Source organism: Cornus florida, unplaced genomic scaffold, assembly GCF_030987335.1.
Source record: "Cornus florida cultivar Cherokee Brave unplaced genomic scaffold, ASM3098733v1 CherokeeBrave_3.0.0_Hap2_Chr04, whole genome shotgun sequence".
Lineage (NCBI taxonomy): Eukaryota > Viridiplantae > Streptophyta > Magnoliopsida > Cornales > Cornaceae > Cornus > Cornus florida.
Genome location: NW_026775574.1, coordinates 71,021,504 through 71,048,235, shown reverse-complemented (window position 1 = coordinate 71,048,235; position 26,732 = coordinate 71,021,504). Strand labels below are relative to the sequence as shown.

The window sequence follows — 26,732 nt, the reverse complement described above, 5'->3', positions numbered from 1 at the left end:
ATATTTATGGTTTGTTTCTGTACATGTAAATATAGATTATGTGTGTATTTACTCTTCCATCAACCTAAAAAATACTTACATATATATATATATACACACACACATACAATCGTATCTCCTCTACCTCCCAAAATAAATGGTGAGAATTCCCAAAATAAATGGTGAGAATTCGAATATCCAAAAAGCAAAATTGGATTGGTGTAATGTATATGAGTTTCTTGCCAATAACAAATACTTTGTCAAATTAATTTTTTTAATTGGATTATAATTGTCTTTTCAAACAAAAAGTATTGAATAAAATGTCTCCACAGCAATTTGAATGACATATTTATAATATAAAACAAAAGAGCACTTATCAAATGTGTGATCCTCTCTCTCCGACAAAGTCTATGATAAGACCCTAACTCTTCTCAAATTGGTAATGATCCAATGGCTACAATAATGTCAAAAGACAATTAGCTACAGTGGTCCCAACTATTCACTCTCTTTTCGACATCTTTCTCTAACAAATGTTGTAGGAGGGCTTGGATTCCCAACTTTCACAATATATTGTGTCTTTGCAAAGTTCCAAAACTACTCAAAATTTTGAAATGCACCAAGTGAAAAGTACACGCATCAGCAGATCCTCTTATAGAATAAAAGACCGCGATTATCAAGCTACAAAACTGTAACCATGTTATGATTGGAACCATCTCCTAATCTGTTTAGTACCTTGCTTCTCGTCATTAGTTTTATCAGAACTTCGCTGTGAAAACTTCGATCTATATTGTTCGATCAGCACATCAAGTTTATCCGCATCATCTCGCCCCAAAGGGTCTTTATTCTTTTTAGTCTTATTTCTTTTCTTTGAGCTTGTATCTTCTTTCTGTCCTCCTGTTCGATTTTCCATCTTCCTCTTTCTCAATCGCACGTCTTCTTGCTCCATATATTTGGATTGGACATTAATTGGGGTGCTTTCACCTTTCAGTGATTTTCTACCATCAGGTTTTCTTCCTTCTTGACGATTTTTTAGCTTCTGTTTTGAGCCTTCGAACTTCTCCTTTAGTGGAGACAATTTCTCGCTTCCGCCAGTTGAGTTACTCCTCTGCTTCTTGGTAGCCCTGCCTTCTCCAGTAGCAGCTCCTTCAAATACCCTACTTCCTGATTCATCTTCCCTTTTAGTTTCTGAAGTTCTCGGTGATACAATGTCACCGTTTGATTGACGCTTTCTTGAATTCTTGATTGGGTGCTCTTCAGGGATATGCGAGTCATTATTCTGCTGCTCATTTTCTGCACCTTTGCCAGAACCTTGTTGCTGATTTTGGAGCTTATCTTTACGGAGCTTCAACCTTTGGACATTATCAACAGCAAACTCGACAATGGGGCGATGCTCAGGACCAAAAGTTTCTGTCAAATAGAAGAAGATTTCAATAAATTAGAAACCTTATAGAAAAATAAGGTCCAAAATGCGTACACATCTGCCCAACTATATAAATGCATTAAACATTTTTCTGTTCTGAACAGCCAAACTAAAAGTACGATAGCTAATTATTTGCTGTACCAAAATTCTACCAATAACCAGAATGACAGGAGTGCATGGAGTTGAACTTGCTAAAGAGATGCATTACCAGGGTTATTGTTGAGAACTCTCAGAGCTACAAGTGCATGTTGATGCTCTGTAAACTCAACAAAAGCAACTCCGCGTGAATAGTTATTTGTGACGATCTTTCCTTTCTTTGAATCCTTCAAAAACTTTATCTGCAAGAGCAGCATTGAAGTTAGGGGAAGTACACTATTACCACAGAGGAAGTTATAAGCAGATGGTAATGACTACTTGTTACTGACAGTGACAACCAACCTGCCGAATTACAGGTTTTTGCTTGGTAGCTCGAGAGGTAACGGCATCTATTAAAAGCTTTTTAAGTTGTTTTTCAGTCATTGACTTCGGTATATTGTATATAATGAGTCTAATCCTTGAAATGTGGAAATTTGGAGATTGAAACTTAGTCGTCTTTTTCTTTTCCAGCCTGCAAAGCATCTCAATGGCATTAGGGACCCATGCAAAGAAAAGTGAAATTTCACGAAAGAAAACAACCACCAACATCTGGAAATGGAAAACCATCATGCGTCATTACAAATCTCTTTGTTTGTACTCTCCAGGGATACTCTCAAGAGGCTTCTTTTTTGTTTTTTGTTCTCTTTTCAAAAAATTTATATTCTATGGTTGCAATTGTGAAATTCTAGTAGTCCATAAAACTCTACCCAGAATAAAAACGGAGACACTTCTAAATAACTTTACGAAGGAGAATCCAATAATAAAAATAAGCATTACAAACATGAACATGAAACTTGCTTAATACATAGAAATTTGATTAACTTATTTAATTTGACGCTCTAAGAGCATGTATGGTTTATAATCTCAATAAATCTGAGGAACATTACCCAAGGCTCTGAAAGGTTTGAGTCGTTACCCAAGGCGCCGAAAGGTTAGAGTATGCGCTATGAGTTAGAGCAGGGGGTGAATAGGTCTTATTCATATTATTTTGAATCTAACTAACATTTTGAATTTCTATTGATCTTTGTTAAATTTCAATTGATCCATTCGAATATATAGATTGAATGCATCTACATAAACATATAAAACAAAAAATAAATAGAGTAAAACAACATATGTTTACGTGGAAGACCATAAACAGGTCTTATTCATATTATTTTGAATCTAACTAACATTTTGAATTTCTATTGATCTTTGTTAAATTTCAATTGATCCTTCGAATATATAGATTGAATGCATCTACATAAACATATAAAACAAAATATAAATAGAGTAAAAACAACATATGTTTACGTGGAAGACCATAAACAGGGAAAAATTAAGTGCCCTAGTCCAACCATGAACAATCCACTATGAGGAAGAGATTTTAGAACCAAGTTATAAGATCCCCACCTAAAATCCCCTAATAATCTCTTAACACATGCACACCAAACTCTCCACTCAAGTCTCCAGTTGTCCGCTTTGTCAACAGATTCACCCCTCATGCACCAAGTCTCCATGGTTTTTTCAATCCTTCTGCTCTGAATAGATTAAATTGTTCTTTGATGATAATTTTGATGATCACCTTGTTTAAAACTCTCGATCACATATAATGGTCAAACTATAAGAAACCCTAGATTGAGAAACAAGGCTCTCTCTACAATATAGATTCTCTATAGAATATGTAGAGACTTGGTTAGAGATCCAGGACTGACTATAATCCCATATTTGATGACCTTATTCAGGTTATTGGTAGGATGAGTTATGGATAGAGGAGAAATTGAGAAATAATATTTTATATAATATATATATAATGAATATTATTATTTTTATTACTGTATCCTTGCCGTGTTCGTGTCCGTGTCTGTGTCCGTGTCCTATTTTCTTGAGATGGCATATCATCGTGTCCATGTCGTATTGTGTCCATGTCCGTGTCGGAGCTTCCTTGCCCACCACTGACAGCAAGGACCAACCTTACTCGCTGATGACTACCACAACCTAATCATCCAACAAGCTCTCTCTCTCTCTATATATATATATAATATAATGTATCCATCTCTCATCTAGTTTTCCCTCTCATATTTCTCATGTCGGTATCATTGAAGGAATCACAAACATCCTGATGGAGATCGGGAATCGACAAAGACTGCATCTACAAGCTAAAGCTTACTGAAATATTGTCATGTCGAGACGAGCTTGAACTCAGTTAGGCTAAGCTCGTCCAAACACAAGGCAAGCCTAGACACCTACTTGGCTATAGTGAGCTGAGCCAGAACATGTTGGAGCTCTGTTCTGCTCGGTTCATCTGCAGCCCTACTCCTCTAGCCCAAACCTGCCATTGAAGACCATTTCAATAGTTTACAGTGGAAAGAGTTAAACACTTCTTATTGATCATTTTCTGCATTCACACTCGAGAGTCCTGTATATGTTCTTGATCCTACATGCAAACTCAGAAGTCGTGTATATGCTTATTTTAGTCAAAAAGGGTCTATAATCATTTTCTGTGTTATGTATGTTCATGGAACCTTCTTTAGATGGAGACTCCATCTAAAGAAGAAGCAACAGTTTCATGGGTCTACAAGGTTGTTTGAACCAAATGGGAGCAATCCATCAAGCTATCAAACTGCGTGGTAAGTAAGAAAGAATTCCTGTTTTGTCCAAACTGATTATATGATTTTATTTTCATTTATTTATCATTTGTTTTCCTTTTTTGTAATCTTTGTAAACCTACCACACAAATCAACTATTTCCATCTTAATAGCAGCCCTAATTTTCCAATTAAACGTCCCTCCATAATTGACCACACCAATTTTCCAATTAGACAACCTACGTTACCCATTTTCCAATTGGACTCTTTGAAAGTTTAGAGGCCCTATTTGGCATGTGTAGTTCTTTTGGGATGCGCTCCCCCTTTGAGCGTTTTTTATACCATTCTACTTATCAAAAAAATCAACATATCAATATCATTAAAGAATTATATAAAAGTAAATTCATCCGCAAGTGTTATAATTTGATTCAATCTCACAGAATGGAAGAACCTAACAGGAGGCAATATTGAAACCTTGATTACAGAGACTCAATGAGCAGAGTGGCATAACCCGTATATGGCATACCCTAACTAATTTTTGTGATTTACAACACTAAAAAGTTATCAAAAAGCTAATGTCTAAGATCGATAAAAAAATCCATTTTGCTATATCAAAAAAAAATTAAATAAATAAACAAAAAACAAAAACAAAAACAAAAAATAAAATAAAAAAAAAACAAGAAGGAGCACTCCCTACCTACTGCTTCAGAAACCCATTTAATTTTAATCATAACCTATGCTACATGCAAACATGTAATAGGCGCATGTATATATATTCAAGTGTCAGATCTAAAATCCCCAAACCTAACGACGTATGATGACATGGTTAAATATTCATAGTAGTTAATATTCTTCTTTTGTTTTCTAGAGTAAAATAATGTTTAATGTAATATACAATGTTCAAAATAGTTATTTGACTCGTTTTGAAACAATACTGTAACAAAAGGAACATAACAAGAGGGTTTTATGTACAATTACAAAATCAACTCGACTTATTGGATATTCTTGACAAATGCACTTCCAGCTTGAGGTGTCTGACACATATCCCATAGTCATGACCAGGTATCATTCCCTCATTGGTCATAAATGAGTACTTCATGCATTTTTAAAGAGTCCATGTAAATAGATCATAGCTAATTATCCTACTTTGGTTCTATCTCCATTTAGAACAAAAAGAGTTTGGTTGCGTTGTGTGCTTGGGATTTTGACAAAACAAATCTTCAAGTAAGGACCCATTGTACAGTCATTCTTAAACCTGTCCTATTTGTACTTGGTATATGCAACAGATAGCATAATATTGCTTCTATATATGAATTTTTCATTCTCATACTGAATTAGATACTTACATTTGGCGCTTCAACATATCACTAGTGGAAACACCTTCAGCAGCCGGAGTCCCCTCAACAATAAGACCTTCCTATTAGAAAAACAGTGTAAAGGTAAACCAAACAAGAAATGGATCGTCTACAACCAAATCAAATTGCAAAAAATAAATAAAGAAAATAAATAATAATAATAATAATAATAATAATTAAATAAAGAAATAAATGAAATTGATAAACTTTACATCATTAGAAACCTTGGTCCAAAAGGGAAGATGGGTTGGGGATTTAATAAACCAACCTTTGCGAGGTAAAGGTTCCTGTGATCATGATCCTCCTTTTTGGTCTTCTCCACTTCCTTATCATGAGCAGATTTCTTGTCCAAAGCCTTCAAGACTTTCAATTGCCTACCTCTTAGGAAGATTCCCAATCCAGCTGCATCATTGGCTGCTGAAAATGCAGCATCAATAGCATCCACTGTTTTAAATTTGAGAAAACCAGTTCCTCTTGGCCGCCTGCCCACATGTACAACAAGGTTGTATGGAAATATAGTAAATCAACAAAAGTATAATCGTATATAAAGCTATAGAATTATCCCATACTTGGTGACTTGATGAAGAACTGGGACGAAGGATTGCACTTCTCCAAAACCAGAAAAACGTTGTTTCACTTCTTCATTATCAATATCAAAAGGAAGGTTTCTTATAAAAATTGTTCTCCGCAAGTCATCTTCTCCTTCTTCCGGTTTTAGATCCGTTGGTTCACTTGTGCCAGAGCTTCCACGCTTTGCTATACCTAATACACTAGCAGACTCATCAGATGTCTTGTTATGTAGATCAATGGCTTTGCCATCCTTGTTTCTCATGGGTAGGGGAGAATTATCACTGAGAGTAGGTTTTCCTTTAGCCGAAGAGGAGATCAAGTTCTTAAGAACTTTTCTTGTGACATCCGCTTCCTCGTCAAAATCTATTTCAGTTGAGATGACTTCTTTCTTAATTGTATCAGTCTCTTCTGGAGGAACCACATCCCCATGAAATTGTTGAGGCTTTCCATCAATGTCAGCATCATGATCCTCCAAATCATCACTATCATCACTACTACTATCACCTTCTCTGTCACGTCCACTCTGTTGTCCTGCATAAATCACAAGTTACCCTCCAGTTAAAATGTGGAGTCATCATCCTCGACTTCCATGGTTATAGAAATTTAGTCCCTATGAATATAATGATCAACAAAAGCGAAGGGCGCAAACAAAAAGTACAGGCAAAAAGCAACCCAAAGAGAAGTTACACTAGCCACACTGAATCAGAGAATGAACATCTGCAATATAAAGAGTCAGCTGAAAACATGCATTTACTTCTCTTTGCCCATAATTATTTCACACTAATAGATGGTTTGAGACTTTGGAGATCTAAGCCGCCTGGACATAGACATAAGGCACGGATAGAACATTATACAACACAGGAAAATCTTAAAAAATAGTATACAGGCACAGTGCACAACAAGGACAAAACAATGAACTATATCTATTTTTTTATATCTGTAGTTATATAGTACGCAACAAATATTATCTGATAATAGGTAAATTTAATATTCTTTGACTCTAACAAGAATTTGTAACTTATAAATCACATTGCTTTTAACAACCCTTGTCACTGAGAAAAATGAATGATAAAGATATGACTATGTATGCCAGTGTGTATGTAGATAGGTATACATGCATATACACATAATTGGATTACATCTCCCTTACTTCCACACTCACTCCTACAATAGAACCCTTCTAAACCTTTTGTTCAAGATTCATTAACCAAATATTAGCACGTCCAAAAAGTACAGGCCATGAGTTTAAGATTAAAAGTGTTATTTTAAAATTATGGACAGCTCCAAGATGTGTCAGACGTCTTTGGGAGTGTCTTTTTTTTATATATATAAATAAAATGTATTAGAAAGCGTTCAAAAGGGGAACGCATCCCAAGAGATATACAAGAAACCAAACAAAAAGCCCTATGGACCCAACGAACCCAAAAAGTCTACAATCTCATCTAAAGATATACAATTTCTCCCCTTTATTCTATAAAAATTCATAATTGTGAAGGAAAATATTGGACAGCTCAAACTAATTGTGAAGGAAAATAATGGAAAAATATTTTCCAATAAAAAATTTGGTTCAAACTTCCAATAATGGAAAAATATTTTCTATTAGTTTTGATAATAGGTAAATTTAAATAATTTTTCCAATAATTGTGAAGGAAAATATTTTCAATTAGTTTGAACAAAAACTATGAAGGAAAATATTGGAACTTTGATAGATTTAGAATTAACATGGAAACAGAAGAGTAGGACCTGATAATATGATGGAAAATTGATAGGAATCAAGTACCAAACTAATCAATTAGGGTTTTTATTTGAGCATTCACATCATGGATACATGATTGGATACATATGAACTGTTTTTAAATTGAAAATTTAGGGTTTTGTTGATCAGGGCATTCCATCAATTAATCAATTGATCATGTCGATCGGTCCTTTCTGTCATAGTTCGACTGATTGACCCAAAAGATAGACCAACCAACATTTCATGAAAGCAGGATCCTATTTGGTGTTTAACTCTAATGCTATGTTTGGTTGGAAGGAAGGATTGAGGATGGATGGAAGAGAGGAAGGATATATAATGCTGGATGGAGTTACGAGATACTGAGCAGGAGAAAGCATAAATAGTCTACACAAGAAGAGCAGATAAGATTTGAAAGAGACCAGACTAACCTTAAAGGTTCCAAGCTGATGAATTCAATCTCTTCCATGAAACCTCGGGTACCGGTTTTATAATATTGAAATCTAATGGTCCACAATTAGTCTTAAAATCCTGACATGATGTAAGCCTTTAATAAATAAGTTTAACAGAACACAGGCCGTGTCTAGATAACCTTATTCTAATATTACCTATGGAATATTAAGTGATAAACCCAGATATCCTATGGGTTGTAAATGTTAACAAGCTTGGCATACCGAGCTAGGGTCCATTCAATCTCGGTTCACTTATGAAATGAGCTTAAAAATTATGCTTGAACTCGGCTTATTGACTAGTTCAACGAGCTCATGAATTAGTTGGGCTTGTGTCATCCATGACCAACTCTATTCACTTGCAGCTGTACAAATCAGTACTCATATATATGAGAATCACAACATAACTCAAATTAGAATATTAAATGTACTGGAAGACAAATTTACAATGCAAAGGAAACAATTACCATCTTTCAAAGGAACAACAGTATGAGCACCAGTCGCAAAAATTTTCTTCGGAACAGCCCAATCAACTGCAATTGGTCTTTTACCAAAAATCTTCCCATTGAACTTCTGGATGGCCTGAGAAGGGGAAAACAGAAGATGAAAAGGAAAAAAGAAGTTGCAGAAAGAGTGACCCGACAACACTCAAAAGCTTTCACCACGCTTCATGTAAAGTATAACATTTCATACATTTTCAGCATCTTGCTTGCAAGTGAATTTAACAAATGCAAATCCTTTGGATAACCTGCAAAAAAGAAAATCACATTAACATATAAAAATATCACATTCACTGCTTGAAAAGAATGGTGATGGATTATCAAAATACCCTGTCTCAGTATTTTGTGGAATAAATACATCCCATACAAAGCCTGCTGATGAGAACATATCTTTTATCTCATTAACTTTAGCCTGCATTCAAGTTTAGAAATTAATTTTGAAGTAGAGATTCCCCCAATACATATTTATATATGGATATGGATATATTTAAAAGAAAGAGTTGTGCTAATGATACTGTCAACAGAAACAACCTTGAAAGGAAGATTTCTAACTATGATTTTCCATTTCCGAGTCTTCGATCCCTGGTCAACACATTCAAGCAGAAAGAAAATGTTTTAAAACTCCCCCAAACACACAGATGCGTGTGACACATTTATAAAACCAAATAAAGTAAGCACTCATGGTAGATGTTCAACCGTACAAACAGAATAAGTTCAAAACAACTAGCCTGGTCTGAGTGATGGTTATACAGACTCTTTGAGATCTTTTCTTCTCCCAAGTCCCAATATACTAGTCATGGTACATGTAGATTTACTATTGCTAAAATTATAACCAATTGACATTTAAACAATCTGATATGATTATGAAAAAAAAAAAAAAAAATCTGATATCAAAGAGTATATTATAAGGAAACTATTCAAAACCTGTTTAGCCATAACAAGCAAGGTGAAATGGGAATTCAGCGCTGACGGCCTGACTAAGTTTTTTCACCATGATGTTATAGATGATTCACTGACAGGAATTAGAGTGTCCAGACACTTAGCAGTGATTAGTGATATGCTGTTTGCTGATGATTTCCTAATATTTTATAAATCTCAGAGAGGGAATTCATTCAGTTGAGGAATACTTCAGATAGCTATGAAAGCTTGACCGCTTATCAAAAAATAAAAAAGACAGGAAAGCTTGACTGGTCAAGTTGCTAATGTTGATGAGTCTTCCATCATGTTTAATTGGAATGTGAGTGAATATGAAAAAGGAGAGATTGTGTAGAAAGGAAACATTAGAAATTCCTGGGCCAGCCTCTTAAATTGGTAGAACAAAGAGGCAGCTCTTTAGATTTTTGGAAGAAATGATGGACTCTAGATTTAGAGGAGGGTCTACAGCTGGAAAGAAGGTATTGGTGATTGCAAGCAATCCCTAGTCCATACTTGCACCATGAGTTGTTTCAAGTTCCCACTTGGTGTTCATAAGAAGTAAAGAAGAAATATTATCAGGATCTGGCAATCAGGCTCTAGTTAAGACAGTAAAATGTGTTGGGTTGGATGGGATTCCATTTGTCTAGCAAATCAGCGGGAGGGTTGGGATTTAGACCCAGTTTGGTTGGAAATAAATAGATGGAAAAGAAACGGCAATGGATGGAAACAGTATATTGTGTTTGGTATAAAATTTTTAAAGGAAAAGAAAGCAAATGGAGGGATACAAATTAGGTATGATGAGTACTTTATTTTATTCTCCCAAAACTGGGAGGAAATGGAAGGAAAGGACCGTTTTTGCCTTATTTTTATAAAAGACAAATTCAAAATACCATGAGGGCTTTTTTTTTCTTTTTAAACGTTTCTTTATTTTCAAATGGTCACTTTGGCTTGAATGATGTTCATCACAATCTTTATATTTGTCTTACCTATATATTTGTCTCTTAAATGTGAAAGGGTAAAGTGGTAAATTCATTAAAATGGTTTCTTTTCCTTTCTTTCCCAAACATGATTAAGTGCTAAGACTACCATTTCCTTTCTTTCCCTCATTAATCAGTCAAGCACAATGCCACAATGAGGGGTTAACAGTATCCTTTCCTTTCTTTTCTTTTTTCTCATAACTAATGTTATCCTTCTTTTTCTTTTTCCTCCCGTTATTCCAAACATAGCATTAGAGAGATGGAAGCTTTTAATATGATTTGTTGGCCAAATAAGGGTGGAGAATGTGTGGTGTGGAGACCGGACGTTAGCATGTTCTTTTCCTAGATTGTTTAGGATTGCGGTCGATAGACATGCCTTGGTGGCTGACTGCTATCGTCTTGATAGCGGGAGACCGGTTTGGGATGTGCTGTTTCAGCAATCTTTTCAGGATTGGGAGATGGATGATGTGTTTGGTTTTTTAGAGTTGCTATACAGCCAGGTGATCCGGGGAGGAGGTAGGGATTCTCTAGTTTGGATTCCTTCTACTAGGGGAATGTCTAATGTGAGATCTTGTTTCGGATGCCTAGTGGACTCGGATGGGGTGGTATTCCCGTGGAAGGCTGTGTGGCACACTAAGGAGCCATTGAAAGTGGCCTTTTTTGCTTGGATGGTTGTGTGGGGTAAAATTTTGACGTTGGATAATTTGAGAAGGAGAAAGCTTATCACAGTGAATTGGTGTTGCATGTGTAAGTGCAATGGCGAGTCGGTGGATCATCTTCTCTTGCATTATCCAGTGACGGTTGATTGTTGGAACCTTTTGCTAGGTTTATTTGGAGTTTTTTGGGTCATGCCTAGATCTAAGAGAGTCTTGATGGACACTTGGAGATGGGGTTGGGTGGGAGCACAGGCTCAAGGGTTCTGGAGGATGGTGCCTTTGTGTCTTTGGTGGTGTTTGTGGAGGGAGCGAAATAGAAGATCCTTTGAAGGAGAGGAATCTTCCATCACTGTTCTGAAATCTTCTGTTATTAGCTCTCTTTGTTTTTGGGGCTCGGGTAGACTTTGCTCTTCTGTTGAGGAGACTATTGAGTTTTTGGCTTCCTTGGGGCCTTAGGGTACCCAGGTTTTTTGTGTTTTGTTAGGAATGCATTCCCCGGTTGAACGTTTTTTTAATGAATTTATTATTTATCAAAAAAAAAAATAAGGGTGGATAATGGATGTTGATGATGCTAGTCTTCCGCTTAAAGTGATCAAGAGAATATTTCCCAAAAACCTCATTATTGGAAGGTAAGAGTGAGGGCTGGATCTATTCGAGGCTTGGAAGATCATCTGTTCAAGTGAGGTTGTGAAACTAAAGGTGAGATGGAGGGTCGCCCAGGGAAATTTGATCGACTTCTGGACTGATTCCTAGATTTTAGATGCCATTGATTTCAAGATCACCTCTCATAGTCAAGTGGGTTGTCCTCATAGTCCAGTGGATTGTTGTGATGTGTTCTTGTCCCACATCGGATCCGGATAGGGAGATTCTTTAACTTATAAAGGCAGGTATACAATACCACCTAACAACCTAAGTTTTTGGGTCGGATGGCAAGTGCTCGGCCCGTTACAAGTAGTATCAGAGCAGGTTCAGTCCTTGATCCGGTGTCATGCCAAGCGCCCCCACTAAGATCCTGGTCCTTGTATCGTTGTTACCGGATCCTCTTGCCGCTAGGGTGGGCGGGTAGGCAGGATGGTCAAACAACAATGAGGACGTTGCGAGTTCAGGTAGGAAAAAAATCTAATTGGTCCACATCAGATTCGGGAAGAGAACTTGGGTTTATATGGGTGGGTATGCAATATCATCTAACAGCTTAAGCTTTTGGATTGGATGGCAAGTGCCCAACACAATTGTCCAGTTCAGAAAGTAATTAAACTAGTGGATTCACAGACTAATAAGTGGAATGTCTCTCTTCTCCAATGGCGGAGGAAAATTATCACACTATTCCAAGAATTCCTAATAGTGAGTTTTCCAACAGGGGTAGGAGGCATTCTCATGTAATGTGGATATTCTTGTAAATCAGCTTATAGAGTTGCTCTTCAAGTTATCAAGTATAGAAGGAACATTCAGAATGGTGCAACTGATGTTATGGAAAATTCTTGGGGAAAGTTGTGGAATAATCAAGCTAAAAGGAAATTGTTTCATTTATTATGGAGTTATCGCAACGGCAAATTCAATTTGCTGATAAGCTTGATAAACAAAGGGATTGAGGTGGATGCGGTGTGTAAAAGATGCGGACTTGAACATGAACCTATAGAGCATTTGTTACTGAAATGCATGCGAGCTTTGAAGGTTTGGAAACTGAGTGCAATTCAAATTGATGTTAAGAGTTGTCCTTTAAAATCTTGGGCGCAGTGGTTTAAAACTTTGCTATTGTTATAAGATAAATCAGAAGATAAGAAATTTATAAATAAGTAAGATTGGTCTAGTGGCATATATTTGTTCGAACCATTGGAAGAGCAGAAATTAATTTATGTTTGAGCATAGGTGACTTGAGGAGATCAACATTCTTCCAACTCTATCAAACAGTAGGAAGAATTCAAAGAGGATATTCTGGATGCAAAAACAGCTGGTGATAGGATTGTAAGTTCGGCATCCATCCACTAGGTTCCCCCTACTGCTGGTTGTTACAAATTGAACTTTAATGCTGCATTTAACAGTCAAACCATGGAGGCTGCTGGGAGGGTAGTGCAAAGAGATCACTGTGGTCATATAACTAAAGCAGCGGGCAATGTCTTTTTTTTCAAAATGATTCAACTGCAATTATCACAGAACCCTTGGTGGCAAGACAGGCATTTATTTGGCTACTTAAAGAGGATTTCCATAACAGAAGTAAAAGGGGAAAGTTGTGAAGTTATCCAAACCTCTAACTTCATATGTCGATTGTTGTGATATTGGAGGACCAACAATTTTTACTTCTTCAGCACCATGACCTGAAGTAGAGGTGCACACAGTTTGGTATGGTTCAATACAGAGGTTAAAGCAGAACTAAACCAATTTATAAGGGCTCTAAAAATGTCGGAAACAAACCAAACCTATGGAACTGTCTAAACAGAACAATCTCAAACCGTACAAGACTGGGTTAGATCAGTCGCGACTTCGGCTTACTTAAAAACATAATTTAATAATGATTTAAGTTCGCCTAAATCAAGCCTTATGCCAATCTTTTATGATGTAGATAAAAGTTTTCTCTATTGCCTACTCAATATTGCATTTCTAGTTCAAATATATATGTTATAACAAACTATGCCAACAAAAACTAAAATACTATTATATTAATATGTTTATTATGTTACAAGACTGGGTTAGATCAGTCGCGAATTCGGCTTACTTAAAAAACATAATTCAATAATGATTAAGTTCACTTAAATCAAGCCTTATGCCCATCTTTTATGATGTAGATAAAAAAATTCTTTATTGCCTACTCAATATTGCATTTCTAGTTCAAATATGTACGTTATAACATAGTAGTCCAAGAAAAACTAAAACACTATTTTATTAATATGTTTATGTAAATGGCAGTCAAGGTTTGGAAAATGGATATACATAAACTTAATTAAATGTGATGTAATTATCGACTGATCAAATGAAAACAAATATGCATATACTTTGTAGCAACCCACTCCACCACATGGTATGATATTATCCGCTTTGGGCCTAAGCCCGCACGGTATTGTTCTTGGTTTTTACCCCAAAAGGGCTTTATATCTTTTGGAGATGGAACTAGTACATATAAGCACTTCACCTACACCTGTAGCTCGCCCAGTGTCTCGCCCCCTCCCACATCACACCCGCCCACTTAGGTCGCCACATTCACCCCCACTAAGGGACCCAACATCCCTGTTGGCCACACTTCCGCTGAGCTCCAGCTCTGATACCATATGTAACAACTCACTCTACCACATGGTATGATATTGTCCGCTTTGCGCCTGAGCCAGAACAGTTTTGTTCTTGGGTTTTACCCCAAAGGCCCCATACCATTTGGACACGGAACTAGTACATATAAGCACTTCAACTTCACCTTTCCCAGGCAATGTGGAATTGCGCAACCTGTAACTAGCCCAGTGTGATAGCTCTTCCAGTGTCTCACACCCACCCACATAGGTCACCACAATCACCCACCCCCCCAAGGGGCCCAACGTCCATGTTGGCCACACTTCCTGTTCGGCTCCGGCTTTGATACCATTATAAAACCCAATCCACCACATGGTATGATATTGTCCACTTTGGATCTGAGCCTACACAGTTTTTTTCTTGGGTTTTACCCCAAATACCTCAAATCATTTGGAGATGGAGCTAGTACATATGAGCACTTCATCTTCAACTTTCGCAGGTGATGTGGGATTGTGCAACCTATAGCTCGCCTAGTGTCTCACCCCCGCCCACTTAGGTCAGCACATGCTTTTAATATTACAATTCGCTTTGGATTGGTTCATTTTTTTTAACATTGAAATCGCGAACCTAACCAATCTAATGAGTCCACAACTTCTGGAACCAGAACCAAACCACCACAGAACCCAACTAAACCATTTGGTTTGGATAGGTTTGGATCAAATTGACGATTTCTATAGATATGTGTGCACCACCAACTTTAAGCTGGTTTGGACTAAAGAGAGAAGGAACTTGGTATTTCATGGGTTAGCCAAACTTGCTATCCAAAAAAAGTCAATGTTGTTGTTGATGGTGCCATTCCTTTGTCTACAAAGGAATTGGCTCCTCCCTGATTGTAGTGTTTCGCTTTGTTTTGATGAAATCTTTGCATCTTGCCTAGGAAAAAAATGTCAAAATTCTAAAAGAAGTTGATAAGTTAAGACCTCAAGGTAGGTCTAATTACCAAAATCTTGATGATATTTGTATAACTTCATCCACCACATATGCAATTCTTAGTATAAAAGATAGAAAATTAAGGAGTTCTATATTTGCCTTAAACAACAAATGTAACCAAACAAAATTTATATTTATATATTGACATGTCCACAATATGTCCATATCCTACTTTCTTAAGATTTGATATGTCAATTTCAGTATCATGTCCGGTTTGTGCTACATAGAGGACAAATATTTTTCATAATAAAATTGTCAAAGACACATAGGACAAGACTAAGTAATGAAATTACTTCAACCATTCAAAATTATTATATATCCCACATATCAAAGTCACAGAGTACAACAGTAAGTAATGAAATTCCTTTAGGAACACAGATTTATTATATATCCCACGTAAACTTTACCTCTCCACCAAGCTGGCGCGCCCAAACAAGTCCCCCACTAATCTCTTTTTGGTGTAACATCCCAACACAAGCACGAGCTGATTTGACACTCGTATAAAGTAGAGATGAAACATTCATTTTGCAACCGTCTTGAGCAAGCCCTGATACAATTTCAAATCTATGTCCTAGTTATTATCCCAAAATAAACAAAATTAAATGCACAATAGTATGTAGATGAATGAAATTCCAACCGAAGAACCATCTGCTTAACATTTCTAACAGACCACACTTTTCCAACTAGCATATCACATAGTTCCTTTTTCCTCTTTTATAAGTAAAATTTCATAGAGAACGCCCATAGGGGAGTAAACCCTAGAACAATTACACAAAAGGTATAGCTATAAATCTCTATAATCTCAGACTATCCAAATCTGAGAATAGTTGGTATTAAACTTAATTTAAAATAAAAATAAAAATAAAAAAACGAAACAAAAATGTAAACATTGGGTTTTGATAGATCCCGGGCAGTGGATCAAGGACAGAGGAGGTAAGCACCAAGCCTCTGTGTTGACAGCCTATAACAGCTGCTTTTAGAACCATAAAGGCCAACAAAACATGAAAGTGAATCCATATGGAAGCCAACATATCCAGTTTTCCAGACATTTGGAGTTGTGTTAATTGGCAAATACAAATTTATGTTCGACTCTTTGACACGGTAAAAGATAAGAAATTAACCTCTTCTTTCTTATATATCTTTTCCAATTTTGACAATGTGTCTTCTTCGTGATTATAGTGAACAAAGTCACTGTAAGAGACAGCAATCCTGAATTGTAGCATGAAGAAGAGTGGAGACCAGAAGATAATCAGAAGAGGTATAGCTACAGTCTAACTTCGCCAATATGCTATACTGGAATAATAAAACTTCCTGGCTCATTGAGTGACAAGCCACAGAAAATTTAGACATAACTAACCAAAAGGGGCAAAATTGAAGTGTGTTGACTAAGAAAAAAATAATAATACTTCATTTGAGGAATAAATTTAGGCGGAGCACTCTAAACTTAAAACTACAAAAAGTACAGATATATTAAGTGTATTTTACCTAGACTATATTTGACAACAATTGTGCTACCATACCCTAGCATCCAGCTGTACTAAATTTAACAGAGATTTGACCCCCTTGTCCATCCTTAATTTATATCATGGAGAATTGTCCACTCAGGAGATAGGAAGATATATGGTAGAAGCAATATTTGTCCAAGGGGAGTAGGTTGACTGTTTTGAAGAGTACCATCTCGAATCTTCGAACATACTTCATGTCTTTATTTCATATGCCCTCTTCGGTAGTGAAGAGGATTGAGAAGCTGCAACTGAACTTCTTATGGCGAGGTACGGGTGAGGAATTTTTAGTTCCATCTTGTGAGTTCGGACCAGGTGTGTTGGCCTATTTAGCTCAGTGGCTTGGGTGTTAGGAGGTTGGATGCCTTCAACAGTGTTTGTTAGGCAAGTGGCTTTGGAGATATGGTGTAAAAGGGCATAGTTTGTGGAGGCCTATTTACACCCTAGAGGTGAGGGGTCCAGCTGGAGTGGGGGTTTGGAAACTCGTCCCGAAAGGCTGGCATGAATTTTCCAAGCATATTCAGTTCAGGCAGAGGAATGGGAGGTCGATTCGATTTTGGTTGGATATCTGGTGTGGGGCTAGAATGATAGATAGTTGGCGTGTGCATTTCCGATGTTGTTCAGGATCGCTGCTGATTCCCAGATGTTGGTTTCAAATTGTTATATGCTTGATAGCGGGAGGTTGTCTTGGAACGCGTGCTTCTCCAAACATTTCCATGATTGGGAGTTGGATGATGTTGGTGATCTTCTGGCTTTGCTATGTCGTCAGTTTGTGGTTGTGGAGGAGATGAATGAGTGGACTTGGTCAATTTCCAAGCATGGAAGATTCGACATGCGGACCTTCTTTCAACGGATGATAGGGAGCCTGGTCAATCCTTTCCTCGGAAGGAGGTCTGGCGCACTAGAACTCCTCCTAGGGTGGCTTTCTTTTGGTGGACGGCAGCTTTTGGGAAGATTTTGACGAAGGCGGCAAGTCGTGGTTAATTGGTGCATGTGCAAGAGAGGTGAGGAGTCCGTCAATCATCCTTTTACACTATCCAATAGCCCAGAGATGTATGGAGCAAGATTCATTCCATTTTGGTGGTTAGTGGGTTATGCCAAGACCACTAAGAATGCTCTTGAAGTTTGGCAGATATTCTCAATGCGGACTAACATTCGGGAGGCATGGAGAGAAGCTCCTCTTCGCCTTTGGTGGTGTCTTTGAAGTGAGAGAAATAGGAGATGCTTCCATGGGAAGGAAGATCCTCTTTGGGCGCTTAAATTCAATATGCTTATTTCTTTCACATGCTACTACACCGAAGCGAAGTCGTCAAGGAAGAGTCGCCTTAGGTCCTCAATCCTTTGCGCAACGCCCGTATGTGGACAAATTTTTTTTTTTTTTTTTTATAAGTAAAAAAAAAAATCAATAAAAGCGTTCAAAAGGGGAACACATCCCTCAAAAACAACACAGGGCCAAATAGGGCCTCTAAACCCTCAACAAATTCAAAAACTCTACAAGCTCATCCAAGGATTTACAATTTCTTCCTAGAACCCAACAAAAAAGGGTGCTAAGGATGGAGAATTTCAACGACCCAACATGATTTTCCTTTCCTTCAAAAGATCTCCTACTTCTTTCAAGCCATAGCCACCACCAGATACACAAAGGAGTAACCCTCCAAGAGTCACGAGCTTGGGCCCCCACTATGCATCCTCTCCAGGCCGCAATCAAGCCTCCGTGGCATAACCCAATGAATCCCAAACAAACCCAAAAACAAAAGCCAATAATCTCGGGCCACTGAACAGTGTTTAATAAGATGATCAACATTTTCCTCGCCATTTTTGCACATAAAACACCAATTCACCACGATCTGTCTTATTCTCTAAAGGTTGTCCTGACTCAAGATCTTTCCCAATACGAATGTCCATGCAAAAAAATGCTACTTTGAGAGGCGCTTTTATTCGCCAAATGGCTGCCCTCCATGGAAAAGGCAGTCCAGGAGCATCCGCAAAACTACGTTAAAATGACCGAACATCAAAACGCCCAAGTGAAGATGGAGCTCAAACGCATATGTCAAGTCTCCTCAACCATATGTCGTATGTGGACAAATGGAAGGCTATTTTTTGGATATATGGGAATACTTGTAAATCAATGGGAGAGTTAGTAGATTGTGTGGATAGTTTGAAGGTATGGTTTTTTTTGTTTTTTTTTTTTGGCCTAGTGCAGTTGTTTCAGGATGCGCTCCCCTTTTTGAGCGCCTTTCCATGAATATTACTGATTAAAAAAATAAAATGAAAAAGGAGAAAGGAAGATATGTGGTTACAAGGAGAATGAAGCATAAGAGTACATAATAATTTAACTTCATGCCCATAATGAAGTTCTAAAAAAAAGGAAGATATACTAAAATCCTTAAAGCAAAGTGAATGTTGAGGCCAAGTCATGGAAGTAAACATGTTGTATTGAAAAGCAACCTATATGGCTACACATACAAAAAAATAAAAATAAAAAATAAAATAAAATAAAATAAAATAAATAAAGAGGTCATTATGTTAGAATCAAGTGGAGATGGAAGTACAATTACTAAGTTATGCAATTATACACTCAAGAGATAGTTATGACTCATGCATGAAAATCTCACATGAGTCATGTAAAATAGATGCAAGCAATCAGTTCAATATATGTGAACTACTATATTATAATTGAGTCATTTATTGTGTTTTTTGTCAAATATACAAGCATTCTAAGAAAGCAAGCAGAGAATACTCAATTGAATACGTTAAGAAAATCATAAATAGTAGGAAGAAAAATTTTATCTTCGGAAGGTAAAAAAAAAAGAATTATTCTTACCATGGTGTTCAAAATCTTCTTTTGGAAGAGGGTAAGTTACAGAAATGACAGTCCCACATTCTCTAGCATGACGATGAACATTCTCCGCCATATCAGCATTAAGAAGCCCACCAAATATGACTGTCCTAGCAACCCTTTTTAACATGAATAGGAAACATAAAGTTTAATCAATAATTGTTAACTCTGGAAAATGTAACAGCTTCTAGGACTAGAAGTCAAGACCTAGAAACATAGATTAACAAATCCACTTATTACCATCCATAAGAATTTCGAGAAAAGAAAAACTTAAAGAGGAGAAAGTTATTGAAAATTGGTTCATCTCAAGGCAAAACCTACTTAATGCCTCTCAAATTGTGTTTTTTTTTTTAACTTTACGTGATGTTTATAGATGATTTATCTAGATTTAGGATAATTTTTTTTTTTTTTTTTGACAAGTTATCTAGATTTAGGATCATGGCCATTTTTTAGCTTAAAATTTTCTAATACTGGCTGCAGTAGTGGCCCAAGGTAAAATTTATTTGGTCATAAGTATGTTCTATAGTTGGTTTACATGAATTTGAATAGACAAAATCATAAATTTTATTTTTTGGAGTGATCTAAATCCTAATTCATGTAGGAAACCTCCAGAAGCCTTATACACACATAGTTCTTCAAATTCAATTGATTAAATAGAAAGAAAATTTTGTCAGAGCTCTTAAAGTCTTCAGCAATTGTGTGATGGAACCCTAAATTGTATGAAACCTAGCTTCTTTAAGGTTGAATCATTCTCCAACCTAAGAGAATGAAATAATTAATAAGAACCTGAAGGAAACAAAACTTAACAACATGAACAATTTTGCACAATAGTCAACTTTAAGGCGGAATCCATATGGGAACTCTTGAAACTAATTTCTAGTTTGATTCAGATCTTACACTGTATCTTCTTTAAGTTCAATACTGCTGGTTCCTTTTTTCTTTTTTTGATAATCAGGGTGTCCGGGGCTTTGCCCCAACATACTGCTGGTTCATTTTTCTAGCTCATCTATGTAGGTTTTTTTTTTTTTTTTTTCATTATTTCAAATTTTTAGGTCATATAATGCTATTGGGTCATACTATATTGTCTTTAATTGGTTTAGATCAAAATCTTAAGTTTCTATTTATACAGTTATAAAGTCACAGTCCTAATTGATTCAATATATCTCCAGTAGCGAACATCTTCATGTGTCTTTCTTCAAATTCAAAAGAGATCAATTTTGAAATATATCAGAGCTTTTGAAGCATTTTTATTGTGTTATGCAACCAAACCATAGTTGTGATGCTTAAAGGAATCTAGGAGTGGTTTTTTAAATTCTTCTTTTCTTTTGTTGTCTGCAGTTCTATGCTTCCAATTAGATTATCTTAGCTACTTCTTTCAACATTACAACCCTAATTTGAACTGCCCAATTATTCTTTGATCAAATATTAAACTCTTGAAACCCCAAAACCATTACAAACCAAAGTCACTGTTCATCGGACAAGCTCAGCAGCCAAACCCTTCTTTTCTATTACCAAAACCTTATCCAACCATTTGCTAATCAACTTTAACCCTTCCCTTAAAAGCCTTTTTGGCCTTCAATCTAGCAACGAAAACCATAAAATGACCACTATATAAAATTTCAGCAATGTAATTCTGAATTCCAGCAACCAAATTCCTTTAGAAAGAAAATCAGTTCCAGCACTTTGCCATACCCAAATCCTGCAATCATTTTGCCCCTTAAATCAGTGCTTGTACAAGTTTGTTCTCCACCCTCGTCCTATATCACCACTAATCAGATCATAGCTGTATTCTTTTGAAATTTTAGTTCAGGACTCATTTTATCAAACTCAATATCTTTGTTTCTTTGATTAATTAAGCTGCATGAATATAAGAGGACAAATATTTGGACCACCAGACCTTCCACCATGGAACTTATACTTTTTGATAAGTAAAGATTGTATAAAGAACCGTTCAAAAGGGGAATGCATCCCTCAGAAAATACACAAGGCCTAATAGGGCCTCTAAACTCGCAGAGAGTCAAAATAATCAACTACCTACTCCATGGATTTACAATATCTCCCCATAACCCAACAAAAAAGAGTGCTAATGATAGAGAACTTCAACTCCCCCATAGGAGTCTCCTTTCCTTCGAAGGACGTCCTATTTCTGATGCAACTTATACTTAAAGCTCCATATAGTGATCTGGCTACTGATTGCTTGAAATGTTGAAGAAGAATAAACAACTAGGATGGTAAAACTACAGACTCAAATATCATTAAAATGGTATGTTCTTAAAACCTCCGATCTGCCTCTTCAAGAGACCGGTCCATTACCTAATACAGACAAACTCCAACTCTACCAGATTTGTATGCTTATTATTCCTAAAATTCTATCTTCAACAAGCCGAACTGCCCCCTCATCAACAAGCTCATCTAAGCTGCTATAAACCGCTCATTGCATTTGCAACCATGGAAAACAATATAGATGACAACTTAAGAAGCAACAGTAAAAATATTGCCACCCCAATGTATCTGACTTAGTTTCTGATGAAATAGCATTGCGAAAATGACAACAGATAAATGACTGAGAATATACCAAAAGGTGTTAAGGAGAAAAGCTTGAAACATAAAAAGACATTAAAAATAACAATTTGAATAATCTTCCTTTCTCTTAAATATGTTCAAAGCACCCATAACCTAAAGCACAATGAAGCACATAATCCACCTGAAGAAAAACCCAACAAGCCTAGATAGACAACTCAATACCTCTGCTTTTCTGAACAATTTTTTTCATCAGCTACATCCTTGCAAAGCTTTGTTTCTTTCCTGGGTTCCAAATATTTATCTACATTAAAACAGGGGGAAAAAAAGTTAATAATAGCAATAGCAAATAAATTAGAAATAAATAAAAAATACGAACATAATTTCACAGGAGAATCATAGTTCAGAACCTATTTCTTGATGGTTTGAAGCCTGTTCATGCTTGATTGCTTCGATGGAAAAGCCACCCTTGTCATTCTTTGTAGTAGTATTAGAATCTGAGCGAACCACTATATAAAAAAATTAAGATGAGAGATATTATAGTGGTAACATGAATTTCCAAAATGTCTGCTGCTTATTTTTGAGTGAAGGTGATAAAAGAACAAAAACATCATAAACTTGTAGGACAAAACTAAAGTGAGACGTATTTCACCTTGAGTTCCTTTTGATCGACGCTGCTCGAGAGAAGCACGATGCATGGCATGTTTAACTCCAATTTTCCGACCACCAACAGGTGAACCATTTTTCAGCTCAATAGCACGGTTTGCATCTTCACTAACAGCACTACAATTGAATGCAAAATCACAATGGATGTAAAAGTGATGAGCCTAATTATATGGCAAATAGTGAGGAAAAAAACAATATATCAACAAGGCAACAACCGTGAAACAAGAACGGATGCTCATTGCAAAATACAGGTATGCGCAAACAGATGCTACATAATTTGTTCAATTAATGTTATATAAGATAATACAGAAAATGCTCTCTAATGCATGCGCCGCCAATATAACTAAGAGAAACCAACAAATTTGAAGGTGAAGTGAAAACCAGGGTATAGCTAAAGAATCAGACATCAAGAAAGAACAAAGAGAATAATCTACTCTAACCTAACATGTTATTTTTCCAATGCCCATAAGACAACATAGAGTTCTGTGTCCTGATAGGTGCGTCTCACCCTTGGAAGTGGAAGGAGCTAAGCTGACAGCTGGAGGCACATTCATTGCTATATAACTCAGAAGTGTCGAAAGAAGCAAATTTTGTATCCTAACTACCAGACCCATGGTTAATTGGTTATATCTTATTTCTAAGTGAAAATGCAAGACCAAAAAGAAAAGGAAGAATCCTACTTGCCTAATCCAATGTTTAGTGATGTGGTCTGTCGCATGTTGCTTTTTAATAAATGTAGTTTTTGCTCATTCAAATATATTTATTTTATCTATTATAATGAAATTTCGGCAAAGGAGGCATAACTAGTATACATGCGAAGTATGCAGGGCCACAAACATAAGCTCCTTCTATACAGCTCAAATGTCTTACAAAATCTAAAAAATAGTAACAAAAGGTATTCAACACCATAATCTTAACCCTACAAACCGGCTAGTCCACATCCTCAAATGCAGGCCTAGTCTGTTCCCTCCTCACACGCCATATGAGTCAAAGAAGCGCAACCTACCAAGCCAAGGGAAGTCTTTTAGAGACACATCCTTCAGCCCTATAGTCGAGCATGACCATCCGATAGAAGTGCCCCTCTATCTAATGTAATACTGAAGAGAACTGGAAGCAGGACTTCCAAAGGAGCATTTCATGCTAGAACCTCAACGTACTGGCAACACCCCTTACAAAGCCCACATATTTGGAGATTCCTTAAAACCTAAATGAATCGCCTTCCAGGGCCCAACCTCATAAGAGCATGTAACCCTCCTCAATGTCCACCCTCTATTCCTATCCTCGGATTTCCTCTTCACCACCTTCCCTCACATGCTAGCCATTTCCACTGCACATCTTCATAATGATCTGCCTAATAATGCCTACATGAATTTTCTGAAATTTCTCGCTCCAAGATTCCATAAAGTACAAAAAATAATAAGTAAAAGATCCCAAGCCACAAGGTGTGATATTTGAATTCCTTGCTCCACGAGAGAAATAGGAGACATTTTGAGGGCAAGGAGACTCCTATTTGGGCTAACGGGCGGAATTATAAATCTTTGGGGGATCTTTTGGATTTGGTGGATAGTTTAAAGCTTTAGTTATCGTCTTTGGCGTTTTTGTGTATTCCTTTGGGAGCGCTCCCCTCTTGAGCGCCTTTCTATGAAATTTTTTACTTATCAAAAAAAAAAACAGTTTATTTCTATATTGTTTTCTTATTTATTTTATGTTATATGGACTTAATTATTTTTTTTCTCTATAACCACAGTGCTAATAATTATTATAAGTTTACTACATCAATCTTCATACTAAACATATAAAGTTTGAAACTTTGAGTATGTATAATCTACTTCAATCTTCATACTAAACTTACAAAGTTTTGAAACTTTGAGTATGTATAATCTGTTCTCTTAACTCTTTTATTAACTAAATAGTAGACAATTGAGGGGAATGCTACTAGGGAAGCAGTAAAACCAAAACTAACATAGGCTAAGATATTACGGAAACATATATGAAAGCAGGTGGCTTGATTGAGATTATGACATTAGATAGAGGGGAATTGTCAAACAAGATTTATGTAGCCAACTCAAACAGTTGGGAAAAAGTTTTGTCGAGTTATGCAGAATGCATTTCTGTAAGTAAAATAAGCAAACAAGAAGACTTTTAACTCCATCCGCCATCAATAAGAGGCGAGGAGGCCAGAGGGAAACAGTAGTTTAATATTAGGCTTCAAAATTTTAACTTATGCATATACATATCCATGTAACATATAGTATGCTGGCAAATTTTCTCAAGTTTGCAGTATGATTTGAAATTCAAAGGACAGCGAATATATAAGTATAGCGTAGGATTTACTGTATCAACAGTGAGCATATATTAAATAATTGATTTATTAAGGTCAGAAACACTTAATTTGAAAGTGGGCAAGCCACACAGCAAACCTACAATGGGCAAAACGAAAAATTGAGAACCGAAAGAAACTTACAAATGAACAAAACCAAAGCCACGGTGTTCAGTTGACCCTGCAAACAAGAATAGACTTTTAAACATGATAAAACAATATTTAGTATAAATGATAAGAACTGAAGTCAAGACCAACAACACAATAACTTATCAAAAAAAAAACACACAATAATAAGGCTCTGCTTGGTGGCTGAGAAAATTTAGGAAAACAAAAGAAATAAATTCAAGATATTGGCTCAGTTCAGTTAAATTCTCAGTTCTACGAAACAAGAAGAAGAAAAAACTGGAATTTCTTTCATTTTATTTCCTCTACATCTATTCTCAGAATCACCACAGCTAACATACAAGTTTGGCATAAAGAGGTCAAAAAAAAAATCTAGAAAACACATACAATGGAATCAAAGTAGCTTTTACTGAAACAAAAAAATTGACACTGTTTGGTTCAATGACTCACCTTTCTGAGTAACCATAAAGCATCGCCTAATCGGGCCTACATCACTGAATGTTTCTTCGAGCTGAGATATCAAAGCAGCAGTCAATAATATTACATATTTTTTAGACATTATATAACATAAACATATATATACGCATATAGAGAGAGAAAAAGTAGTGTACCTGAGAGTTAGTGAAAGAGTAGGGCAAGTTGGCGACGAAGACAGTGGAAGGACAGTGATCGCTTTTGCCACCCTCTTCCGTCGTCGTTTTCTTCTTCCCCATGTGAGCAGCCGCCGGCGGTGGAGGAGGAGGAGGAGGAGGAGGATTTGGGGCTTTAGCGTACGTCGCGGGGCTTTAAAGCTGAAAGAGAAATTAGGTCTGTCAAAAATTATATACGGATCCGCCACCCGCCCAAACTCGTCGGGTAATTAGTTGATTTGCGACCCGGCTCCTCTACGTGCAAAACTAGTCGTTTTGCAGTGGGCATCTAAAAAAAAATAAGAGTAATTTACACTGACGCGCCCTAAGTTTGGGTCTAATACAGCTCGCTACAACTTGAGCACTGTTTAAACAATGACACCCCCAAAGTTTGCAAAATTGACCCCAACTACCTTTGATATAAGGTAAAAGTTTTTTATTACCCTTTAACATATGGAATAGCCATTCCATTCCCAAGGAATATTTTTTAAAAAAATTAACTTTCCAAAAGACCCTTATATTCCAAGTCCAAAAATCACCAGCACCATTGCGACCAATACCACTATCTTTCCCCCACCACCACCACCTCCACTACTTTCCATTACCACCACCGTTACCTCCACCACCACAACCTTCCAGCACCGCCACTGCCACCGCCACTGCCACCGCCACC

At 36.6% G+C, this 26,732-nt stretch overlaps 1 protein-coding gene across 1 annotated transcript; it reads right to left on the bottom strand.

Moving 5' to 3' along the window:
- Nucleotides 1–304: 304 nt before the first annotated feature.
- Nucleotides 305–26,224, bottom strand: LOC132303489 (uncharacterized). The gene is made up of 18 exons (XM_059800764.1): nucleotides 26,042–26,224; nucleotides 25,881–25,941; nucleotides 25,449–25,485; nucleotides 22,971–23,101; nucleotides 22,729–22,827; nucleotides 22,544–22,622; nucleotides 19,784–19,917; nucleotides 15,865–16,004; nucleotides 9,238–9,288; nucleotides 9,036–9,118; nucleotides 8,900–8,954; nucleotides 8,674–8,788; nucleotides 6,025–6,556; nucleotides 5,724–5,937; nucleotides 5,447–5,517; nucleotides 1,838–2,006; nucleotides 1,608–1,737; nucleotides 305–1,386 (listed from the first exon to the last, which is right to left on the bottom strand). The coding sequence occupies exons 1-18, from the start codon at nucleotides 26,141–26,143 to the stop codon at nucleotides 677–679; spliced, it is 2,913 nt and encodes a 970-aa protein (XP_059656747.1). The 5' UTR covers nucleotides 26,144–26,224; the 3' UTR covers nucleotides 305–676.
- Between the last annotated feature and the right edge of the window lie 508 nt (nucleotides 26,225–26,732).